General features: G+C 39.1%; 1 protein-coding gene across 3 annotated transcripts in view; it reads left to right on the plus strand.

The window, feature by feature from the left end:
- LOC124721565 overlaps nt 1-26,775 on the plus strand; it is a 640,226-nt gene that overhangs the window by 573,813 nt on the left and 39,638 nt on the right. For all 3 annotated transcript variants that reach the window (XM_047246603.1, XM_047246605.1, XM_047246604.1), the window contains one exon: nt 19,411-19,566. In XM_047246603.1, coding sequence (XP_047102559.1) covers nt 19,411-19,566 — 156 coding nt within the window. The remainder of the gene's footprint in view (nt 1-19,410; nt 19,567-26,775) is intronic.

Here is a 26,775-nt window from a genome sequence, read left to right on the forward strand (position 1 = left end):
CGAACAATACAAGACTGGAATAGAAGGGAGAACCGATACAGATACTCAAAGAACCCTCCGCCACACACCATCAGGTGGCTTGTAGAGTATGGATGAAGATTTAGATGTAGAATATTGCTGGCTTTCTCCTCCTGTTGACATCTGCCCGGAAGTCTGAGGAGCTTCTGGCACTGTTTGTTGCTGGCTTTCTTCTTTTGGAGCTCACTGCTGGCATACCAGTTCCTGTCCTGCCATTTCCAGGTGTGTGCTAGGAGAGTGGAAGCTAGGTACAGGTGGTGAGTGAGCAAAGTCTTGGCATTCTTGTCGAGTTCCATTCTGGTAACATGTATGTGTTCCTGTACTAAGGCGGAACCAGCCCGTCATAATATGCATTTTGACCTCACCGTGTTGACAGGATGCCACAAGTTTGTAAACTGCAGCATCACTTCCTCATCCCAACACCTCAGCAAGAAGGCTAGTCTGCTGAGCAGCTTTCTCTTCTTGATTTGTAGATTCTGCAGCATCTTGTAGTTACGCTGGACATCCTCCTCGTAGAGGTGTGATATTTGCGACTGCAGTCTTTCTTGGTGTATTCCACTGATGAATTCTTCTTGAGTATTCAGTCGAGTGCTGGTGTTGTCTTGTTGCAACATTTCAATGAGTTTTGTACCTATCACCTTCTGGCGAAGTGTCGGGATGTAGTGTTCTGCATATCTATATAGCTGCTTGGCTGCCATCCGCTACTGTAGGCTGGCCAATCATGTTCCTCTGGAAGGGGCTACCGTGTCAGTAGTTGGGAGGGGGTGGGGGGGGGGGGGGGGGGGGAGTGGTGGACCAGTGTCGAGACTCGGTGGCTATCCAATCTGTCAGCGGATGCTGCTGCCTTAAGATCGGAGCGTTCCTGACGTATTTTGTCAATTGTGGGTTTCCACGATGCACTGAGCTTCAAACCGCTATCCTTGTTTACTAAATTGTTGTGCAGACATATCACCACTGCCTCTTTGAAGATCAAGTCCCAGAAACCATTGGCGCTGTGCAGATTTTTCGTTTTTTCGAATTCGTCTGTGTGTCCCTCAATAATGCTATGTTCTGTTACCACGGACTTGTTTCTCTGTCCTAGTCATACGTTCTTGATGTGTTCAGTACAGTGCTGGGAGATACATTGTTGTGTCTGCTCAATATATTCCATCCCACATTCGCACTCAATACTGTAAGTGCCTGGCATCAGCAACCCCAGTTGGTCTTTGGTTGAGCCAAGTATATCTTTGACTTTCTTCGGTGCGTGAAAGGTGGTCATTATTTCATGCTTCTTTAATATTCTTGCGATCTTGGCTGTTGGTGGTCCAGCAAGTGTCAGAAACCCCACACATTTGCCTTGTCTTCTTCAGGTTTCTCCTCTCCTCTCATGCCAACACTGTAGTTGTTCTTCTGAAGTTGCTAAATTAATCATTACTTGTGATTCCAGAAACACACAGGTTCATAATGTATACTGAGCTAAATAGTCTTCCTGTTGCAACTATTTCACTATGTTGCCAAATGACAACACCTTTATCATCATAAGTCACATTATATACACATTGTGTAGCTTGACGGACAGAGAAAATGTAGTGTCTGACATCAGGTACATACCAGTCCTTTTCAAGCAAAGCAGGTGTCCACCTTTTGTTTATCAATATTTCAATATGAATACTGCCAGTCCCATGTACAAAAATAACTTCTTTGCCAGCTGTCTGCACACATTTTGGAGTTGGAAACATTTTGAATGTAGCGAAATGCCGTTTATTTGGTGAAATATGATGTGTCATGCCAGAGTCCGAAATCCAAGAATCTTGACTATCAAAATTAACATGAGACAACAAGCTAGTGGCTAGAAATTTATTTGGTATGTTGCTCACTTTTAGACTGGAACTCGAATTATTATTGTTGTTAGCTGTCATTTTTGCTTCTTTTGCAGCCATGCGCTTTTGGCAGTTTGCGGTAATAAGTCCAGCTTTCTTCCAATGCAGACACATATGACTTTCTTTCTTCTTTGACTTACTCCCCTCTGTTGCAAATTTCTTCTGTTTTTGATTTTGTGTAGAAAGCAGCAGCTGCCTGTGTAGCTCGCAAATTCTCAATTGAACGCAAATTCTCAATTGGAAGCTGTGTCATTTGCTCAGCTTTAGGAACATGATACTAGGTCGACCTGTAAAACTGATATTTTGGTCCTAATGTTTTGAAAATATGATGGCGGAGCAGCAAAAGGTGCAAAGTTGCATTTGGATTAATTTTGTTCAGGTCACTGCACAAGTCACGGAAAATGTTTGCAAGTAGCGATGTGTTTTTTGTTATAGATGTGAAATCATCTTTTGTCATTTCAAAGAAACAATCGCACAATGTATATAGACACTGCAATGAAGGTTGTTCATATACTGACATTTGGGTATCCCAAATTTCTTTTATGTCAGTCTTCTTTCTTACATGAATAGCAGATTCCTCATCAAGTGCCATTCCAATGATACAAGCTGCCCAAGCATTGTCCCGTAGTATGAGCTGATATGCGTTGGATGGTTCTTCTCCTTCCAATAATGATGGACATATGTGTACCATCTATAATCAAATAAAGAGAACCTTCCTTTAAACAAAGTTGAATCTGCCAATTCCATGTTTCCCACTGATCTTCACTTGACAGTTTGCAAATGTTTGTACGACTAATATCATCACTCAACTGAAGGACTGTGTCTGTCATTCCAAAAGTTTTGCAGCCTCACGAAATCCTAGCAAACAGAAAAATAGTCTCATGAACAAATACTATAATTCTCAGAGCCTGAAGTGTTCAAACATGGGACCATAACCTGTTGTGGATGAACTTAGGATATAATTTTATAGCAAGAACACAACACTTTTAGGAATACTGATCTTCATTTAATATCCCAAAGATGACTACTAGCAACATGAAAACTTCAAACAAAAACATGAAAAACAAAAGAAACTCTTAGGAGCAAAGAAATTCACAACACAGAATCAGGCACCACCATAACAGAGGAGAGGAAACACAGTTATGATTTGTTAAGGTTATTTGTTATAAATTCACGGGTGAGTGAAAATAAACACTTCACAGCTTGTCATGTGTAGTCTGTGCCCATAACCTGTTAAGATTATTTTTTTCTTCTCTATCTTTTATATGTTGGTGTTCAAGTATGTAATGAAACTGTTAGTTAGTCAGAAATAAATAATCTTAACATGATTTATTTCCTTGAACAAGATTCACACAAGCAAGCACACCTCATGAACACTTGACCAGTACCACTGACAGCTCCAACTGGTCAGAGCTGCGTGTGGTAGCAGCCAAGCATTCATGAGGTGTGCTTGCTTGTGTGAATCTATGTGTGTTTTCTTTACTGTGCTGAAGAAGACTTTGGCTGGAACCTATAATGTGTAACAGTCTCTCATTGTTCCTGTCTGCAACTCAGCGGTTCATTTTTACAGACAGCTTAAACACTGTATTTATGACTTTTCTTGAGAAATAACTTCCTGACATGTTCATATGTTTTTTTGTAGAAAAAAAACTGAATAATGTCAACTACTGTTTCGTTTTTAAATTGTGGAGTAAACAACACCTGACTGTTACTGGACAATATTATCTGAATGAATAAGTGAATGAATATGACATATATGAAAAAAATTATTGACTGAAACTGTGAATAGTTAAGTATGTGTGAGCATGTAAATCACATTGTCGAGCCTTGATGTGAGTAACATACATGGGGGACAATGATAGCTGTAAAGCAGCCAGTATTTGGAGTTTTGAGAAGTAAAACTTACTTCAGTCCATCAGTTGATCAAGGATGGAGTTAAACTGCATATATTTGCATTTTGTTGATGTATTATTTTGTAATTTCATGTAAAGTGATATCTGAATGCGGAGTGATCCAAAGAGGGAGAGTACCATATTAAGTGACCGAAATATGAAGGTGATTGACTTCTTTCTGTAAAATGAGGGAAAGCACCACTGATCTATAGTGAATCTATACATGGAGTACAGAAAAATATACCAGAAAACAGCATTCACACTAGCTTTTGAGCACTAGCTCTTTTTCCAGCAGTAATACATGCTTTTACACATACAGCCACACAGACAGCCAATACACACTCCCATGGCCAAGGCAAGACTAATTATTGGCACTTGATTATTGAAAGTTGTTGCCTGAGTTGATGGTGGTGGGTAGGGGACAGTGAAGGATGCAGGTCTTTGGACAAATGACTTTGGTGCCACACAACAAAATGAAAAAAGTACAGAGGGTCCAACAAGAGATGTTGGGCAGGAGTGAAAGAGGATAGAGAGGTGAAGATGAAGAGAGAGAATGAGAGGGAACAGAGAAGGGAGAGAGACCGAAAAATCGGTGGAGGTGAGGGGGAGAGAGAGAGAGAGGAGTGAGAGAGAGAGAGAGAGAGAGAGAGAGAGAGAGAGAGAGAGAGAGAGAGAGAGAGAGAGAGAGAGTGGGGGGAGAGGGGGAGAGAGGGAGAGGAGAGGAAGAAGAATGTCCCCCGCATGGTGAAGGGGTGGAAGAGGAAAAGTGGTGGGAGAAGTTAGTGCATGATCTGGTCGGAGAAGGGGTAGTATGGACAGAAGAGAGAAGGGGTGGCAAGGTGAGGCAACAAGAACAGGTTGAAGGCAGGTTTAGGCCAGGGGGATGGCAAGAGTGCAGGATGTATTGGAGAGACAGTTCCTATCTATGTAATTCAGAGAAACATGTGCTGAACTACGTAAATGGGATTTGTCTCTCCAACACATCCTGCACTCTTGCAATACCCTGGCCTAACCTTCTCTAACATGTTCCCTCTGCCTCACCTGGCTTTTACCTTCTATTTTCCTTTCATACCACTACTTCTCCAACAAAATCATGCACTGCCCTCCCCCACAATTCTTTCTCTCCCCTCCCCATGTGGGCATTCTCTCTTTTCCTCTCTTCCCTCTCCATCACCTCTCACCCCTATCCCTCTTTTCAACCCATCTCCTTTCTATGTCCCCTCCCTTTCTCCCTCTTCATCTTCACCTTTCTATTCTCTTTCACTCCTCCTCCCCTGAGCACCCCAGTCTTCGTACATCTTTTGTTTCATCCTCCATACTTTTTTGCCTTGATGTCCTACCATTAAGTCATCTGTCCAAATACCTACATCTTTTTGACCACCACCTCCTTGAACCCTTCCCTGTGACCTCCCCAACTCCATCAACACAGGCAACTGCTTTTAATAATTGAGTATCAATGACTAGTCTTGTCTTGGCCAGTGTGCATTTGATGTCTGTGTGGCTGTCTGTGTCAATATGTGAACTATTGATGGAAAAAGAGCTAGTGGTTCAAAACTAGTGTGAATGCTGTTTTCTGTTGCGTGTTACTGGACTCCATCCATTGATCAGCTCTATGTGAGTGGTTGCCTTTCCATTATTTTATATATTGCTAGATCCAGGGATTTCCATTATTGTTATTGTTGACTACTTTGTTATTCATCCCATTAGATAAATGATATTTTGCACAGTGTGGTACTGGGAGAGGAATTTTAGGCATGAGTCAGGAGTCTGTGGTCTGCTCTTGTGATGAGATGTCTTATAGCCCAGAGTTCTATGGATTTTCATTAGAATGGAGTAATAGTGATTTGGCAGAGAATTTGATTTTTTGGTAAAAGTACATGATCATTCATGCATGATGCAAATGAAAATTTTGAATTTTTTGAGAGATTTGTGCATTTCTTATTCAAGGTATACACTGACAAGCAAAACATTATGACCACTGCCCACTTCAATGTTTGATGCCGCCTGGTGGCATTTTGGGCACATGATGTGGTAACAAAAGTATGTAAGTGGAGCAGACACAGACAGGGGACCGCACTATCAAAGATATGGACTGCAATTGGGGAAATCCACTGAGATACACAACTTTGACAAAGGGCAGAATATTATTATGCAGAGCCTATGAATGAGTATATTGAAAACCATGGAGCTGGTTGAATGTTCATCTGCTATTGTCATGAGAATCTACATAAACTGGTAGAAGGACAGTGAAACTGCCATGAGGCACTAAGTGGTTGGACATCCATTACTGTTAACAGAGATGGGCTTTGGAGGCTTTCTGCACTGTAAAGTAGGATAGATGGTGAACTGTGGCATCTCTGTTGAAAGTGCACAATGTTGGTGCACGTGCAATAGTTTTGGAGCACACCATTCATCATACATTGTTTAACATGGAGATCCACAGCAGACCACCCCAATGTGTTCACATGCTGACCCAACAGCACCATCAGTTATGACTGCAGTTGGCATGAACCATCGGGATTTGACCATAGATCACTGGAAACATGTCAGCTCTTCAGGTGAATTTTTGCTACACTCGGGTAATTGTCATCTCCACAAATGCCGTCATTGAGGTAAACAGTAGCTTGAAACTTTCAGTGCACTACAGACAAAGGCTGATGAGAGCAATATTATGCTATGGGAGAGATTATGCTATAGGAGAGATTCTCCTCCACCTGCATGGGACCTGTGGTAGTAATTGAACACACACTGATAGCTGCAAACCACCTACACCCCTTCATGCTTGATGCCTTCCCCAATGATGTCATCTTTCAGCAGTATAATTGTTCTTGTCTCAGAGTCAGAACCATGCTACATTGGTTTGGGGAACATTATAGTGAATTCATGGTGATATCTTGATGACCAAATTCCTATGGAATCCATCTGGATTGCTATCAGACCCCATCAACACGTATGCACAGAATCAGTGATGTATTTTGTTCCAAAGATGGACAAACAACATATTAAGCAGGTGGTCCGAATATTATGGCTCACCAGTGTAATTCCGTATGGTGCAATGTGCAGTTATAACCAGGAATTTTTGAAATCCGAAGGTGATCTGGAAAATATTTGAGTGAGCATTTGATACTGTTGAATACCATATGTCTTTGACAAACCATTTACTAACTGATGAACAGTTGTTTCCATACCAGGTCTGAGTTAAAAACCTTAAACTGGCTGATAGAGAGAGGGAGAGTATTGTAAGTGAGAAAGGCTCATTGAAAACAATGTTTATTTTCAAGACACAAAGGAATTACATGCACTGGCTGCCAGTAGACACTGATTTAAACCAATGAGGAAATCTGAAATCTTATGCCGGATCAGGATTCAAACCCGGTTCTCCGATCATCATAGCTGCACAGATTACTCTCACAAACCTCTTATGAGACCCAAATTCTCATCTTATCCACATACTACTGATTTAGTGCCCCTTGCACATTATACTCATTACTTGCAGCAGTTTGCCAATTCCCATAAGAGTTCGAGAATGTTGTGCATCTGCACTGAAGTGATCGTTGGCTGTCAGACAACATTTTGATCCTACAGCTATTATTAATCAAGACACAAAGGAATTAATTATATTAGCTACCAGTGGTCACTGCTTTAAATCAATGGCGAAAGTTGAAAATTTGTGCTGGACTATATTTGAACCTGCTTGTCATGCTTATTAGGCAGACATTCTGACTACTGCACCATCCAATCACAGTGACCATTGCAATTGCACGGACTACTCTAGCATGCCTCCTGTCAGACCCATATTCTCAGCTTATGTACACACAGCTTATGTAGTGCCCCTTGCCCATTAACCTCATTACTTTCCACATTTTTCCAATTCCCATAAGAGTTTGAGCATTGTGTGCATCTAACTGAAGTGATCATTGGCCGTCCTCACCTAATTATGTATGTGGTGTCTGTTCTTCTGGACATGTCCAAAAGAACAGACACCACATATATAATTAAGGTGAGGATGGCCAATGATCACTTCAGTACAGATGCACACCACACACAGAGGCATACCACACTCAAATTCTTATGGAAATAGACAAAATGCCATGAGTAATGAGGATCATGGGAAAATGGCACTACATCAGTAGTGTGTGGTAAGTTGTGAATTTGGCTCTCACAGGAGGCATGCTAGAGTAGTCCGTGCAGTTGATGGCCACTGTGTCTGGATGATGTAATGGTCAGCACATCTGCCCAGGAAACAGGAGACCTGGGTCCAAACCCCAGTCCAGTACAAAATTTCAAATTTCCCCATTGATTTAAATCAATGCCCACTAGCAAATAATGTCATTAATTCCTTTGTGTCTTGATTCATCCTGCCTCTAGGATCAAATGGGTGTGTGTTCTTTCAGACATGTCCAAAAGGACAAACACCACATATATGTGTGTTCGTTTTCATTCTTTCATTTCTGGAACTGTATACTAGAACAGACTTTGAAGCAAATGTGTGTATACAAGGTGGAAAAAAAAAAAAAAAAAAAAAAAAAAAAAAAAAAAAAAAAAAGAAAAAAAGTTTTAATGCAATTAATGCAAGGATTTTTCTTCATTTGGTAGTTACAGCCAGACCTGATAAAATTGATTCACTTTAACAGTATAGTATAGTTAACTAAATCTATACACCCTGTTGACTTGTGTAGGGCAGCTAAATTTTGCACCTTTTAGTAGCTGAAGAACATTATATGTCAATTCAGAGCAGTCCATATTTTCTAAAGAACTCACCAGGGTGAGTACTCTCTATGTTGGTAGGATAGCAGAACATACTTGCACTTGCAATATTAAAACAATAGTTCTGACTGAACCTGTGTTGTGCAATATTAAAACAATAGTTCTGACTGAGCCTGTGTGCCTCTTTCAGGATAGGTAGCTAGACACTTCCTTTTTGTAAAAATTTTGGTCTTCTCCAGTGATTTTAAATACTTTAAATAATGGAAGCATTGTGTTTTTAATGTTATTAATGTAGCAACGGGTAGGAAAATCCAATTTTTGGATGTGTTCTAGATGGAAAACTGCCAATGCAGAGTTGCTGTCTTCCCCGTTTGCTGCACTCATGTTATGACATCAGCTTTGCTAAGCATTCTTGAAGGATGTTGTTGAGCAGGTATGGTGGATGACCTCTGGAAACTGATACCAATTCCAATATTATATGAAGCACTGCCTTTATTTGTTTTCATTTATTTAAGATATAATTATCATATTTCTTGGTATTACCCTGTGATATGCTCTTGCCTTTTATATATTTTAGGTGGTTGTCATCTGAGCTGAAACTCATGCCTGTCCCAATATAGTCCTGACACAGCTTTTAAGTATTTTATGTACAATTTTTTAATTAGGTCCATTACTTTTAAAGTGTTTTCATGATGATAGTTCTTTCTGTTTGGTTCTTAAATTTATAAATGTATATCCTTGTGCACAACCTGTTGACTGTAACTGGCAAATCATGATGGTGGTGGGCAAACACATGCAGCAATCAGTCATATTCCATTTCTGTACACTACCAGACATGCTCTGGTAACATTTTGAAAATTTAGCAGGTTACTCATAGCATGCAGCTTTACTGTATGGTTAAATGATGATGGCGTCCTCTTGGGTAAAATATTCCAGAGGTAAAATAGTCCCCCATTTGGATCTCTGGGTGGGGACTACTCAAGGGAACGTCGTTATCAGGAGAAAGAAAACTGGCTTTCTACGGATCAGAGCATGGAATGTCAGATCCCTTAATCGGGCAAGTAGGTTAGAAAATTTAAAAAGGGAAATGGATAGGTTGAAGTTAGATATAGTGGGAATTAGTGAAGTTCGGTGGCAGGAGGAACAAGACTTTTGGTCAGGTGAATACAGGTTTATAAATACAAAATCAAATAGGGGTAATGCAGGAGTAGGTTTAATAATGGATAAAAAAAATAAGAGTGCGGGTAAGCTATTACAAACAGCATAGTGAACGCATTATTGTGGCCAAGATAGATACAAAGCCCATGCTTACTACAGTAGTACAAGTTTATATGCCAACTAGCTCTGCAGATGATGAAGAAATTGAAGAAATGTATGATGAGATAAAAGAAATTATTCAGATAGTGAAGGGAGACGAAAATTTAATAGTCATGGGTGGCTGGAATTTGGTAGTAGGAAAAGGGAGAGAAGGAAACGCAGTAGGTGAATATGGACTGGGGGGAAGAAATGAAAGAGGAAGCCACCTGGTAGAATTTTGCACAGGGCACAACTTAATCATAGCTAACACTTGGTTCAAGAATCATAAAAGAAGGTTGTATACATGGAAGAAACCTGGAGATACTGACAGGTTTCAGATAGATTATATAATGGTAAGACAGAGATTTAGGAACCAGGTTTTAAATTGTAAGACATTTCCAGGGGCAGATGTGGACTCTGACCATAATCTATTGGTTATGAACTGTAGATTGAAACCGAAGAAACTGCAAAAAGGTGGGAATTTAAGTAGATTGGACCTGGATAAACTGACTAAACCAGAAGTTGTACAGAGTTTCAGGGAAAGCATAAGGGATCAACTGACACGAATGGGGGAAAGAAATACAGTAGAAGAATAATGGGTAGCTTTGAGGGATGAAATACTGAAGGCAGCAGAGGATAAAGTAGGTAAAAAGACGAGGGCTACTAGAAATCCTTGGGTAACAGAAGAAATATTGAACTTAATTGATGAAAGGAAAAAACATAAAAATGCAGTAAATGAAGCAGGCAAAAAGGAATACAAACGTCTGAAAAATGAGATCGACAGGAAGTGCAAAATGACTAAGCAGGGATGGCTAGAGGACAAATGTAAGGATGTAGAGACTTATTTCACGAGGGGTAAGATAGATACTGCCTACAGGAAAATTAAAGAGACCTTTGGAGAAAGGAGAACCACTTGCATGAATATCAAGAGCTCAGATGGAAACCCAGTTCTAAGCAAAGAAGGGAAAGCAGAAAGGTGGAAGGAGTATATAGAGGGTCTATACAAGGGCAATGTACTTGAGGACAAAATTATGGAAATGGAAGAGGATGTAGATGAAGATGAAAGGGGAGATATGATATTGCGTGAAGAGTTTGACAAAGCACTGAATGACCTAAGTTGAAACAAGGCCCCGGGAGTAGACAACATTCCATTAGAACTACTGACAGCCTTGGGAGAGCCAGTCCTGACAAAACTCTACCATCTGGTAAGCAAGATTTACCTTAGACTTCAAGAAGAATATAATAATTCCAATCCCAAAGAAAGCAGGTGTTGACAGATGCAAAAATTACCGTACTATCAGTTTAATAAATCACGGCTGCAAAATACTAACGCGAATTCTTTACAGACGAATGGAAAAACTAGTAGAAGCCAACCTCGGGGAAGATCAGTTTGGATTCAGTAGAAATATTGGAACACGTGAGGCAATACTGACCCTACGACTTATCTTAGAAGAGAGATTAAGAAAAGGAAAACCCACGTTTCTAGCATTTGTAGACTTAGAGAAAGTTTTTGACAATGTTGATTGGAATACTCTCTTTCACATTCTGAAGGTGGCAGGGGTAAAATACAGGGAGTGAAAGGCTATTTACAATTTGTACAGAAACCAGGTGGCAGTTATAAGAGTCGAGGGACATGAAAAGGAAGCAGTGGTTGGGAAGGGAGTGAGACAGGGTTGTAGCCTCTCTCCAATGTTATTCAATCTGTATATTGAGAAAGCAGTGAAGGAAACAAAAGAAAAGTTCGGAGTAGGTATTAAAATCCATGGAGAAGAAATAAAAACTTTGAGGTTCGCTGATGACATTGTAATTCTGTCAGAGACAGCAAAGGACTTGGAAGAGCAGCTGAACGGAATGGATAGTGTCCTGAAAGGAGGATATAAGATGAACATCAACAAAAGCGAAACGAGGATAATGGAATGTAGTCGAATTAAGTCGGGTGATGCTGAGGAAATTAGATTAGGAAAGGAGACACTTAAAGTAGTAAAGGAGTTTTGCTATTTGGGGAGCAAAATAACTGATGATGGTCAAAGTAGAGAGGGTATAAAATGTAGACTGGCAATGGCAAGGAAAGCATTTCTGAAGAAGAGAAATTTGTTAACATCGAGTATAGATTTAAGTGTCAGGAAGTCGTTTCTGAAAGTATTTGTATGGAGTGTAGCCATGTATGGAAGTGAAACATGGACGATAAATAGTTTGGACAAGAAGAGAATAGAAGCTTTTGAAATGTGGTGCTACAGAAGGATGCTGAAGATTAGATGGGTAAATCACACAACTAATGAGGTGGTATTGAATAGGATTGGGGAGAAGAGAAGTTTGTGGCACAACTTGACTAGAAGAAGGGATCGCTTGGTAGGACATGTTCTGAGGCATCAAGGGATCACCAATTTAGTTTTGGAGGGCAGCGTGGAGGGTAAAAATCATAGAGGGAGACCAAGAGATGAATACACTAAGCAGATTCAGAAAGACGTAGGTTGCAGTAGTTACTGGGAGATGAAGAAGCTTGCACAGGATAGAGTAGCATGGAGAGCTGCATCAAACCAGTCTCAGGACTGAAGACCACAACAACAACAACTCATAGTATTAATTTTGTACTGGCTAACACTGTTTGGAATCTAAGGTACCAATTACAGTGAAAGTATGTTATGTTATTTTATTTTATTTAATATTACAATGTTTCTTAAAATATAATGTTTTAAAAATCTTTTGGATGTTTTTCTTTATCGTTACCACATTGAAAGGCTGTTTCCTGTTTGTTTCCTAGAACTGAAGATGGTTGTTGGTCAGCCAAAGCTGGTTATCTAGTTTCTATTGCACTTTATTGTGATGTAGACTATTAAAATTTATAATAAATATTTCTTTGTTTTCAGAAGCCTGTTTTAAATTTAATCATATTCTCACACCATATACAATGTTGATATGATGTTTCATAATTCAAGTATCTAAAAATACTTGTATCTCACATATAGCTGATATAGTCTGATTAACAAGGACAAAGATACTGAAAAATTTTTATTATTGTAAATGTCTGTGCCATATTCACAATAGTATGAAAAGGATAGTGGCTACTCACCATATAGCAGAGATTCTGAGTCGCAGATAGGTACAACAAAAGAATGATAGGCACAACAAAAAGGAAGACTGTCAGAAAGTGAGCTTTCACGCAAAGGGGCCTTTGTCACAATCAGATAACATACACACACACTCACACAAAATGCAACTCACACACACACGACCACAGTCTCTGGCCATTGGGGTCAGACTTAGAGACTGCATGAGTGTGTGCATGTGTATGTTCTCCATTTCTGACAAAGGCCTTGTTGACTGAAAGCTCACTTTCTGACAGTCTTTCTTTTGGTTGTGCCTACCTGTGACTCAGCATCACCATTACATGGGGGAGTAGCAACTAAACTACCCTTTTCATAATATTGTTACATTCCATCCTGGTTTTCCCAGTGTTTGATTTTGTCTGTGATGTATTAATGTTGTAGAATCTTCTTGCTAATGATATTCTTATAAAGTTCAAGAATATATCTTCATACATCACAAAGGATATAGGTAAGCTATTAGCCTTCAACAGTAAGACTCATGTGTCAAAATTTTATCATTTCCTTAAAGCTTTCAGGACCTTGGTACACTAACATCTGTAAAAACTGCAACACCTAGAAAGACTGACCTAAATCCACCCAACCTTGGAGAATGTGTATACCAGTCTAGCAGAAAGATTAAGAGCACAGAGATATGCCATAAGTCACACAATATCATCTATCATAAACAAAGTCAGTTTTATACCAAACTCAGGTAGTGAAGCACTGTCAAATGAAGTGGAAACATGAAAGAAAGTATCAGTATTTCTTGTCAGCATCTCAGCAGGATAGATTGATTTTGCTCTAGTAAATGTCATGAAATTTTGGATTGTACAGGACCTTCTCCTATGACAGTGATGCTTGTGTGGAACCACTGGATAGAAGAGGGTCATAACTAACAAAGACTGGTACTTGGCAATGCAATTTTATCATAGCATGAGATGACCGCTATCTTCTTCAGTTGACAGCAGCAGAACATACAGATTAATCCATGGTATCGGCTAGATACACTCCAGCACTTGTGGTTCTTCTTCAAAAGAAACATTGTCCATTGTAGGCTGTACAATTTTTCATTTATCTGCTGCTATTGGCCAATTTTGACTGTGAAGTCATTATCAAGCACATACGTAGTATGTCTGTGCAACATGCCTAAGGAAGTTAATGTAAATTAATCTGGCAGTACAGATGTGGAACCACACACCAACATTGACACGATCTATATTGAATATGAACAGACAGACTGTAAAATATGTGGAAGAACCAAGTACATTATTGCTTAGGGATGAATTTGACATCCATTCATTGGGGGAAAAAAAAAGAATTATCACATATTAACCTTAGCTTACACACCTATTACATTCATAAGCAGTCAACATATACACTCATTACATCCCTAAGCAGTCTGCTTATGGATGTAATGAGTGTATAAGATAGGATTTACCTATGTTAAAATGTGGTTCTTCAGTGAATGGATGTCAAGTTCATCTCTAAACTGTATTGTATGTTGTTCTTCGACATGCTGAACAATCTTTTCATTCCTGTTTGATACAGACCATGCTAATGTTAATGTGTGGTTCCGCATGTGAACTGATAGATTAAATTACATGGCACATATCCTGTGTATATGTTTGATAATGACTTCACAGTCGAAATTGGCCAATAGCAGAAAAATTTTACAGCCTACAGTGGACAATGTTGTCTTGCAAAAACTGTATCAAGGCTGTGGACCTGCATACAAACAAGACTGTCAACTTGTGGTTCTATCTGTATTGAGGTTCCATTGCTGTCTGCTACAGGGTAGAGAACTAGTAAATGTGCCATTACATTTGCTTTGCTTCTCCAGAAGTTACAAATCTTTCAAACTGGAGTGGGCATGTGTACATCGTCACTGGTGGGTTGAATGGCAAAATGCAGATGTTACGGGATGCAATCTGTCCTACAGTCTGACTTCATGTGTGTGAGGTGCTGCTATGGTGACCACACTCTGACAGCCTGAACTGATGAATGACAATGCATAAATTCCAAATGTGATGGTTGGGACATTACTGTATAAAACGTGAGATGTAGACACTCCTACACACGGCACAAAATGATATCAACAAACTTCATGGGGTTGTAAAGCGTATCTTGAGGGACAAATTGAGGATAGGAAGCCATGTCTGGAAACTTCATCCAGTGCTGATAAAGAGCATGAAAGTTATAGGTTCTGGCACCTGCCACTAGGACACATTTGGCCGAAAACATGATGTTGTACACTGAGAGACAGCAGATGAAACATCTTGCAATAGATCTGACAACATTCTGAACATTAGATGGCATTGAACATGTCCACACCTGTCACAATAACACTGTAGAGACTCCCTGATAGCAGTGGCAGCAGAGAGGAAAGACAAATATAGGTGGTAGAAACACAGTGCGCATTCCTAGTTTGCCTCATGCAGTTGTGGTGCATCATAGAGAACTTCACTAGGTCTGCATTTTGTACATGGTGAGGCAAGAGGAAGTGGGCACATATCTTTATGTGTCTTTGGGCAAAGAAATCAAAATCTGCATCAGCCACAACACTCTAGTTTTGCAGTTATTCATCAGCATCTGGATGAAGTAGGTGGTTTCAAAGGAGTTTAAAATTGACTGGCTCCTACACACTTACTCTCTGACACATAGGCGATAGCTAAGCAGTTTTCATTGGAGAAGTGCTGTTGGAATAACTGGAGATGTCACATGCACTCCATTGACATTAGGCTTACCACTTCCTTCACAAAGATAGGAAGATTTTTCATGAAAATATTTTTTAATGACTCACGCACTCATATTTTTATTAAGTACCATTTTTGATTAAAAAAATCACTCACATTTACATCTTGAACTCTATTGCTTCATAACATTGTGGTATTTCGTATCTGATTTAATTTTATCTAGCAATTTCATTCCATTCTGTAGTAGATCAAACAAGTCTTTGTGAGACATATCAAAATTTATTCAAATTTGAAGCTCTGATTTTATGAGTTCTTGTGAACAACTGTCCACTTGTTCTTCATCATCCAAAACACTCATTGCACAAATGTACTTAAACCTAATACGCTAAGATAATGCATATGAGCTGAGTGATATTTGTCACTTTTTGTTGAAGCACTAGTGTGAGGAATTTCACCCACTTATATGCAACATCACCATCCTTAGTGATACAGTCAGTAATGTTATCTTTCACCTCACAAAATTCTTCATATAGCTGATCCAGGTTGACTTGAACTTGTAGAATGAGTATTTCCATTGCAATTTCAAAGTCACAATTTTGTATTTCTCCATTCAAAGAAAGAGGTTTCAACTTTGCATACTTATTATTAGCTGAGAGGTCATAATAGGTTTCAAGATATTGCAACAATGTGTCATAGAAACAATCAGATTCATGCAAGATCTTATTAAGGGATGTGGAGGAAATCCTTCTCATTTATTTCTTGGTTTTACTCTCATAGAATTTATCACTCTTTTTTTTGTGTGATCTTCTTATAGATCATGCACAGGGAGTTATGTGATTCAATAACACTTAGCTCCCTTTTTTTCAGGCATTTTGATACTGATTGCATTTGATCTTGTATATTTGACTCAGAATGCAAATATATCTCAGGAAAAATTCCTTCCTCTGTGTCTTTAGCTAAAAATACTAATGCAAAATGTTTTGACAGGCATCAATACTGTTTATAGCTGGCCAATACTCAATCAATCTCTTAATTACAGGAGTTAAGGAGAGCCATCTTGTGGACACATGCCTTACTCTCTCAGACCACTCAAAATCCATAAATTCAAAAATGATTTCAGTTGCTCACACCTTTTAGCTGACACAGAGACATGTGCAAAGTGGGAACATCTTTTTGTTGCCTCAATTGGAAGCATTTGTTGCTACTGAGAAATAGTTACTACTTTCAGGAGATTTTAGAATATTAACAAAATCAGGTGCTAATATGTTTTTCACTAACATTTCTGCCTTTGTATTCCCACAGGAAAGTTTTACAGCTGTTTCTGAATCTGCAGATATACATGACATAAATTTATTGCTGCAATTCAAACTCCCATAACTCATGTTTGACTGTGTGATAAAAAGTTCTAATTCACAGGCTGTGACAACTTTGGCTTCATATTTCTTACTGTTCACAAAATATTTAGACACCTTCTTGGTTTTACTACTTGTTTTCTCCTTTAACTGGTGTCCTTTGTACTGGGCATGTTGCTTGAGATCAGACTGCCCATCATGCAAAATGCTGAATTCTTTTATGCACAATGTACAAAAAGCATGTTTATTGGAAGTTAAACCTGGTATAACCCATGTGAAAGTATCTTCCTGTTTCTGTAAGTAGACTTGCCTGTACTGCTGTTACTTGTAGCGTTTCTTTTTCGCTGGTGAACTCATTACAATTCTTGAAGAAAAATATGTTAAAAAAGCTAGGGTATATAGTGTATGATTCAACAAATTATCACTGCAATGAAGTTTCCAAACATGCATATAACATCAGAATTGGAAATTAAGTATGTCAACAACACTCTCAATTGTGCAATCAAGCAACCTTCAGAAGTACCAAGTTAAACACAGACTACCCAAAAATCTGTATCTGAATGATAATAATTACATATATAATCAAATTAATGTGAATTTTTGTTATGTGTATATTAAGTGTAAGAATTGTGTTGGGTTCTATGATAGGCTAGTGTCAAATATTAAAAAACTGAAAAAATCATAAGAATGCACGCAGTCTAGCAACATACGTGGTTCCAGCATGATAGAGCATCCACACACTTCAGTCTAGCTGCTGAGATCAGACATACATTTGAAGACTGCTGGATTGGTCGAGGTGGCCCTATAACTTGGCCACCATGGTCACCTGACCTCAACCTGCTGAATGCTTTCTCATGAGGTCATCTGAAGAATGTGGTGTATGAAACCTCAGTGGAGCCAGTGGAAAACTTAATTGCAAGGATACATGCAACATGTGAAGATGTTCACACCATACCCAGTGTATTTGAGTAAGGCCATCAGGCATTGGTATGCAGATGTCAGACATGCAGCAAAGCTAGAGGCAGACATTTTGAACACATTTTCTAATTCCATTTCATTTCTTGTAACAACAGAATAAATAGTTATGCCCCCTCCTTGGAATATGTTTTCTGTTGTCTACCACAGTGAATACTCTTGTGTTTTGTACTCTTTTCTGTGCATTCACATTTCCTTTCTTTAAAATTAAATAAAAGCACTGACTTCTTTAAAACCGTGCCATTATTTATTGAAAGCAACTGATTGCAGCAAACCCCAGCAGAGTAGATAGTGATAGCTGCTGCATAGGCAAAAGCTAGCCCCTGTTATTTTTGCACCATTTGTTTCTTTCTCTTTCATCCTGTATATACCAGTAAACGTTGGAAATTTTAAAGGATTCCAGGAGAAAAATAAACTGTGGGTGGAAACCTGTGTCTGAAACCATCATCCACCAAGAAATTAGAGCATTGCATTCATAGGAGACAAGGCTTGTCTACATAGCAGCTAGCTCTATCTTCTGCACTGGTTATTGTGGCAACCAGTTGTGATCACTGAATAACATACAACACTGGTCTATAGTGAGATGTTCCACCTGTTGCCCTAAATTTTCTTCTCATGACACTTTCTACAAGCCCTCAAAATTTGTCAGTATCATTTTGTAACACTCTGTATAGAGGTTAATGTGAATAGCAAGTAGTCTCTGCATTAGGTAAATGTTAGAGCCTATGGTACAGTCCCTCCTTGAGGCAACTGCCAGTACCATATTTCAGTAGACACATGTGCCAAGGAATGTGGAAGCATTTTACGAGGAATAATTGCTGAATCTCTTTCTTTAATCTGTATGTTTTCCTTGTTGTCACCTATCGAATACACCTGTGATACAGATGGTTGCTAGCTTGGTCAACAAGAACCACCAGCAAATACTGTTAATGCCTTGTGACTATGCATACAAGCCATGTGGGGGGACATTCAGGTTTCCTTTGACTCCCTGCCACAATATTTACAGCCCCTGATTGTAGCAAATGGGAGCTGCTGATCATACTGAATAATCAGAGTCAGAGTTCATGTACAGTTCTGTAAAACTAATCATTTATCTTTAAGTTGTGATTATCCCATATGTTAGTGAAATATGGAATATAGAAATCTACAGTTTTTATCTTCAGTAATTTTAGTCACTGACATAATTGCATCAAACTGATTATTATAGATAAACAGAATAATTTAGCAGTTGTGGAAACAATCCTTTAATTCCATGCAAGCACCCTATTTACCAAATACCTGCTTGATTATATCATCATTTGTGTGTTATTGCTTTTAAAATGAGGCATGTTTGCTTTTATAGTGTTACAGCTAACAATTTTATGTAATGTAAATATTATATACTTTAAAGAATAAGTTCATGTCAACATAATATATGCTTTCAAATCTAATTGTGCAGGTAACTATCATTTTTTGGCTTATGCAGAACACGAGAAGAGGTGCTTAGCAGCTTCTTTTGTTAAACTAGATTTAAATATTCATTATTATTTCAGGTTGCCTGGCCAGACTTCGAAAGGGAATCTTAAATTGCCTGAAAATGTTGTTGAACATGAGGGTGACAACTCACCTGGTAAACATTTGGAGACTGATATCTCAGCACTCAGAAACGTCACAAACAGTTCATCAAAAGGAGCTGCACAGACAGTGAGGTAATAATTTGTTTCACCAATGCAGTCAAACAATCTCTTAATAATGTAGTAATAAGTAACACTGTACTGTTTCGACAATGAATGTGAACACTTAATAATACTGCTGAGTGTTTAGCTTTGATATATGCTTCTGAAGCAATAGTTGTGAAGATGAAACACAAATATGATTGCTTCTCATCAATTGTGGATATATTAGTTAAATTTTACAATGCACTTTTTAAGGAAAAATATTTTGAAAATATGTTTATCATCTTTCATATATATTGTAATACTAAGCATGTCATCAAATAGCATGCCTTGCTATGAGCTAAAGAAAGGTTCTGTAGCGGGCACCGAAAGTGATGTTTGAGTATCTTAGTGTCCTTTTGAAACTGAGAGCAAATTTTATGAAATAATAACTGTAGTAGTCAGGTAAATGTCAGAAAAACTGACTGATAATTTATAATGTATTTTCTAATTTTTGGAGATCCCAGTGTCTTTATTTATGTTTGTGAATTGTGAGAAATGTTTGAATCCTATTTACCTGAAAACAAATCCAAAAGAGAACGTTAGCTTTTGTAGAGAAATGCAACATTTTATTCACAGCCCAGTGTAGTGTCTGTTTAGATAGAAAATGCAATATTCGAATTTCTTCACAAAGTAATCCAAAAACTTGATAGTGGTGAAATAGTCACAGGTACAAGCCTTGACCTATCCAAGGTCTTTGATATTATAGACCATAACCTACTGCTGCAGAAATGTGATAGTGACAGCATCAGGAGTGCTCCTAATGACTGCCTGAGATCATATCTTACTAGCCACAAAGAAATAGTAGAAATGCAGTTTCATGGAAATAATAAATTAACCAGTTGCTATTTGAATTACAGAGAGGGTAAGTATGGTGTTCCAAAAAGATTAGCACTGGGGCCCAGTCTATTTTTAATTTATGTAAGTGATCTAACATTTTACAAAAACTGTACAAGACTATTTGATTCAAAGGTAACACAATCACCTTAATCGTTGGTACACTGGCAGAAATGTTTCAGAAGCACTTCGTAGTATTGTAAACTTGTTCACCCCTAAGAAGCTAATAAATATAAATAAAACAGTAACATTGTATCTCCATAACATCAAGAGAAATAGTGAAGAGGACGTAAACATTCAGTTGTGAGGCACAGACATTAAAAGTATATCCAGTACAAAATTTCTGTGGATCTAGTTCCAAGACAACCTAAGATGGCATAGAGTGTATTTAAAGGATTAAGTGCAATGTGCTATTAATTAATTGATTTATTTGTACATATAAATTTCGTTTCCAGTACATATATTATACAAAAGACATTGAGCAGAAAACCTTTCTTGCTGTTTATTTTACAACCATTGAATGTATGTCATTTAGGTTTTTATGTCAAATTGAATCTACAGGGTGGCACATGAAATGTGTTACCATTCTGTTTTTGAATATAAACTTTATTGTCAATACAATCTGAAAGGAACATATACTACAATGAAGAGCCGTCCATGGAGATTTGTTCTCACTCAGCACATGCTCAATATATGTCCATCATTTCATTTCCTAACTTCCTTCAAATGAACACTGAAGTTAGTGATTCCCCTACGGCACATGTCTTCCATAATTTCACTGCAAGCTTGAAGAATAAGTCTTCTGAGCTCCATTAAATCACGGGGACGTTTCAGGAAATTTTTTTCCTTTAGGTACCCTCAAAGAAAAAAGTCACATGGATTGAGGTCTGGACTATTCGGGGGCCAATTTTGTCTGTCATTGAAGCGACCTGGAAACCTGAGTGAAATGATCCGCATGTCAAAATGCTCGTGTAAAAACTCCAACACAGTGTTTGCAGTATGTAGCCTTGCTCCATCTTATATGAACCACTGCATGTTGAAGGGCAAGGCAGTAGCAAGAAGCTGTGGAATGAAGCTATTGCAAAGCATGCTCAAATAACGCTCACTGTTCACAGTTTCTTCAAAGAAAAAGTGTCCAATAAGTCCGTGACTGGAAATTGCTGCCCACGCTGTAATCCTCGGAGCATAATGTTGTTGTTCATGAAGCACTTGTGGGTTTTCAGTGGCCCAAAAGCGCACATTTTGTTTGTTAACCACACCGTCTAAATGGAAATGCACCTCGTCTGAAAACCAAACGTTGTTGAGAGTTTCTTCCCTATCCTCTGCCCACTGAGCAAACAGTAGTCTCTGCTGCTTGTGTTCTTCAGTGAGCTTCTGTGCACAGGTCATCTTGTATGGGTACATATGGAGGTAACTTATAAGAATGCGTTGAACAGAGCATCTGGATATTCCCAGTTGCACTGCTGCCTTTCTACACCATTTCCTGGGACTTCTCTGTACAGCAACTCGTACCGCTTCAAATTTCTCTGGCAAACAAACAGGCTTAGGCCAAGGTCACTTCACTTCCAATACTGTTCCTTCCTGTACAAATTTATCTTACAACCTGTGGATGGTCTTCTTGCAAGGGACCCATCGTGTGTTAAACTGTTGTTGAAAACGCCTCTGGGTCACAACAAGGCTTTTCGTTTCATGAAAAAGTAACACAATTGCTGATCGATGCTGTGTCGTCAGTCTTCCATTGTCAGCCATTACTGCTTACTAGTCTCCTAGCGGCAGCATCATGAATTACACATCATTTCATAACTCACTTGTTTTTCCAAGCTCTGCTGGTACTGCTGTAGAGATCCCAGCGGTATATCTAATGAGCGTCGTAAATTGTGAAAGAAACAATTGGTAACACATTTTGAGCGCCACCCTGTATACAGTTAATAATTACAAATTTGATTAAATATTGTACATTTACAGCTTATTTCATCAGTTAAAAGTATGAATTACATTTTTTTTCTTGCACAACATACTGTGAGACTGAATAGCAGCAGTTTTACAATAGCTAGGCTGAAACTACCTGGCAGTTTAAAACTGTGTTCCGGACCAAGACTCGAACTGGGGACCATTGTCTTTCATGGGCAAGTGCTCTACCAACTGAGCTACCCGAGCACAATTGATGTCCTGTCCTCACAGCTTTACATCTGCCAGTACCTCGTCTCCTAACTTCCAAACATTACAGAAGCTCTCCTGCAGTTGCAGGAGAAAACTTACGTTAAAGTGACATATTCCACATCATTACGAAATGTTGTATTCATGATCTGTGGAACAAGGGTTAACGTATGTGTATGTATGTATGTATGTGTTAAATACTTTGTCACCCAGGACACAGCATTATTGCAACTGTGCAGACTATCTCAGATCACCTCATGGCTGACCCAGATTCCCACTGAGTGACACCTATCTGCAGTCCCTGTCCATTTTACTCCTGTCACTACTCTGAGATTCCCACAGGAGGTCAGATATATTTGTGCATCCACACTGACGAAGGTGGATCTATTGCCCAGCTACGTGTATCAATTATAGGACTGCATGGCATCTGTTTGGACATGTCCAAAAGAACAGACACCATGCAGAATCCACAGCTGTGAAACATTATGTGTAAATTGAAGTGGATCACAGCTGACAACTGCAGTGGGACATTTTGCAGAATCAGCATTGGTGAGTGAAAATGTGTACTGGACTGGGATCTGAACCAGAGACCTCCTGCTTACTAGACAGGTGCATTAACGTCTGGCCATCTGGACACAGCGTTATTGCAACTGCATGGACTATCACAACATGCCTCAAAGCTAATCCACATTCCCATCAAATGCCACCTATCCATAGTTCCTGTCCATTCTTCTCCTGTTCACTACTCTGAGATTCCCACGGGAGATCAGACGTATTTCTGCATCTGCACTGAAGAAGTTTGATCCATTACCCAACTAGGCGTATCAATTATGGGAATGTGTGGTGTCTGTTCTTTTGAACTTGATGCGATAACACTGTGTCCCAGATGGCACAGTAATTAACACACCTGCTTCATAAGCAGGATATCCCTGGTCAAATCCCTGTCTGGTACCCATTTTCACTCATCACTGCTGATTCCGTGTAATGTCCTGCTGCAGCTGACAGCAGTGATCCTCTTCAATTTACATATAATTCATCATCCTGCCTAAAACTCTTTAGGATCCAAAAAAGATAGTGAGAATCGTAACAGTAATCAAAAATATCAAACCCTGCACAGTGCTCTTTAAAAGGATGAGAATTCTTCCTCTTCTGTGAGAAAGATATGTTATCATAACACAAGATCAAAAACAAAATCTCACATGCACCAAGTAAAAATGTGTCTTTGCCAACAAAAAAAAAAGCATTACATGATGCCAAAATTATCTACAATGAGCTGGCAAAAGAAATCAAGATAATGATTGACCTAATAAAATTCAAAGCAGCCTTGAAAGGATATTTACTTAAGCACCACTTTTGTAATCTGAAAGAATTCCTCCAGAACCCTTGAATCAACAGTGTAATCAACATATATACACTGATAGGAAAAACCCCAGCACAGAGAAATAATTAATGTAGTGTAATGTGTTTTCTGGAAAACACTTGTCTAGGTAACATACTTAAGTGATTAACATTGCAAGTTCACAAGTTAATGTAAGCACGAGAAAAGTAATTGCAAATCTGAAATGCTGGTACATCATTAGCCAGTGCAACCACCAGAATGTCGAATGCAAGCATGCAAATGTGCTTGTATTGTGTAATATAGGTGCCAGATATCAATTTGTGGGATGGAGTTCCATACATGTTACACTTGGTCAGTCAGTACATGGACAGTAAATGCTGGTCCTGCATGATGCTGGAGATTTCATCCAGTGATATCTCATATGTGTTTTATTGGGGACAGATTTGGTGATCAAGCAGGCCAAGGCAACATGTCAGCACTCTATAGAGCATACTGAGTTACAACAGTGGTATGTGGGTGAGCGTTATCCTGTTGGGAAAACCCTCTGTAATGTTGTTCATGAATGGCAGCATAACATGTCAGATTACCAGACTGCCATATAAATTTGCAGTCAGCATGTGTGGAATAACCATGAGAGTGCTCCTGCCGTCATACAAAACTGTATCCCAGACCATAACTCCAGGTGTAAGTCCAGTGTGTCTAGGTCACAGTCAGGTTGGTTGGAGGCACTCAGCTAGCCTCCTTCTAACCAATACATCGCCATCACTGACACAGAGGCAGAATGGGCTTTCATTAGAAAATACAACAGGTCTCCACTCCACCCTCCCATGAACTCTCGCTTGACAATGCTGAAGTCACAAACGGCAGTGGTTTGGTGTCAGTGGAATGCATGCTACAAGGTGCCTGGCTCAGAGCTGACCTCAAAGTAACCAATCTGGAACAGTTCATTGTATCACTGTGTTGCCAACTGGTGCTCAAATTGCTGCTGCAGATGCAGTATAATGCACAACAGCAATATGATGAATGTGACAATCTTCCCTCTCAGTAGCGCCATGTGGCCAGCCAGAGTCAGTCTTCTTACGAGGGTTTGTGGAGGTCTTTCTGCATCATGATCAGCCCTGGGTAAACACTACTGTAATGCATTTTAACATGAGCTGAACAGGATGCTCCATACGTTTTGTTCCAGTTAATGCTATTGGTAGGTGGGGACACACTACACATGGCCTGCACCTGAATAGGAAGGGGAAAAATAAGTTAGCTTCTCTATTAGCAGAAACTGTAAGAAAGGTCACAGTCAGTCACACAAGGGGTGATCCCAGTGGTTAATGAGTCCAGGCAGACAGGTTTTTAGGATAAATCCAAAGTCCAGACAGACAACAATCAAGATAAATAGAATAAAAGAAATTTCGTGTACAGTAAATAGGGACAAAGCTAAGGGCAGTGTCAACTTATTTCATCAAAATATCAGAGGAATAAAAAGTAAAGTAGATGAGATATTAGTGCATTTAGATAATCTCAAAAATAAAAATGAGATTGATATACTTTGTCTGTCTGAACACCATGTAACTGTGTGGATGGATAGTGTCAGTATAAATGGGTATAATTTAACATCTTATACTTGTAGATCTAGGATGGATATAGGAGGAGTTGCCATTTTCATAAAACAAGGGTATAAATACAAAACTGTAGAAGTAAGCAAATTTTGTGTTGATCGGCACTTTGAGGTTTGTGCATGTATACTTCAGATAGACAATGTAGTATTGATATTAGCAACAGTGTACAGGTCTCCATTAGGAGACTCGGAGCTATTCATAAAAAAGTTTGACTCCCTATTATGCTTTCTGTCAGACAAAAAGAAAAAGTTATTAATCTGTGGTGATTTCAGTGTAAACTTTCTAAGAAATTCTGATAGGAAAAGTGAACTACAAGTGCTATTAACAACATATTACATAGAATCAGTGGTCAATTTCCCCACACAAATAGCTCAAGACGGTAGCATTGTAATAGATAATGTATTTGTACAGAAAGAGGATGTAAAACAAACCCATGCTTTCCCTGTGGTAAATGGATTGTCAGGCCATGAAGCACAACTGATCAACTTACAACACCTAACAGGGTGTACAGTTCAGAAACCATTAAGTAAAAGTGTGAGGGTGCTCAACCCGGTATCTATAGAGCACTTCAGAGGAAGTTTAAGAAATGTTAATTGGGGAGATGTACCAGGTGATCAAAAAGTCAGTATAAATTTGAAAACTGAATAAATCACGGAATGATGTAGATAGCTACATATTGACACACATGCTTGGAATGACATGTGGTTATATTAGGAGGGGGGGGGGGGGGGAAGGAAGAGTTCACAAATTGGCTGGCAGATGGCGCTTCATATGATCAGAATAGCAATAATTAGCATAACAAAGTAAGACAAAGCAAAGTTGATGTTCTTTACATGAAATGCTCAATATGTCCACCACCATTCCTCAACAATAGCTGTAGTCGAGGAATAATGTTGTGAACAGTTCTGTAAAGCATGTCCGGAGTTATGGTGAGGCATTGGCATTGGATGTTGTCTTTCAGCATCCCTAGAGATGTTGGTCAATCACGATACACTTGCAACTTCAGGTAACCCCAAAGCCAATAATCGCACAGACTGAGGTCTGGGGACCTGGGAGGCCAAGCATGACGAAAGTGGCAGCTGAGCACACAATCATCACCAAACCATGTGCACAAGAGATCTTTCACGCATCTAGCAATAAGGGGTGGAGCACCATCCTGCATAAACATTGTACATTCCAGCAGGTGTTTATCAGTCAGGCTGGGGATGATGCGATTCTGTAACATATCGGCGTACCTCTCACCCATCACGGTAGCAG

Source organism: Schistocerca piceifrons, chromosome X (genome assembly GCF_021461385.2).
Source record: "Schistocerca piceifrons isolate TAMUIC-IGC-003096 chromosome X, iqSchPice1.1, whole genome shotgun sequence".
Taxonomy (NCBI): domain Eukaryota; kingdom Metazoa; phylum Arthropoda; class Insecta; order Orthoptera; family Acrididae; genus Schistocerca; species Schistocerca piceifrons.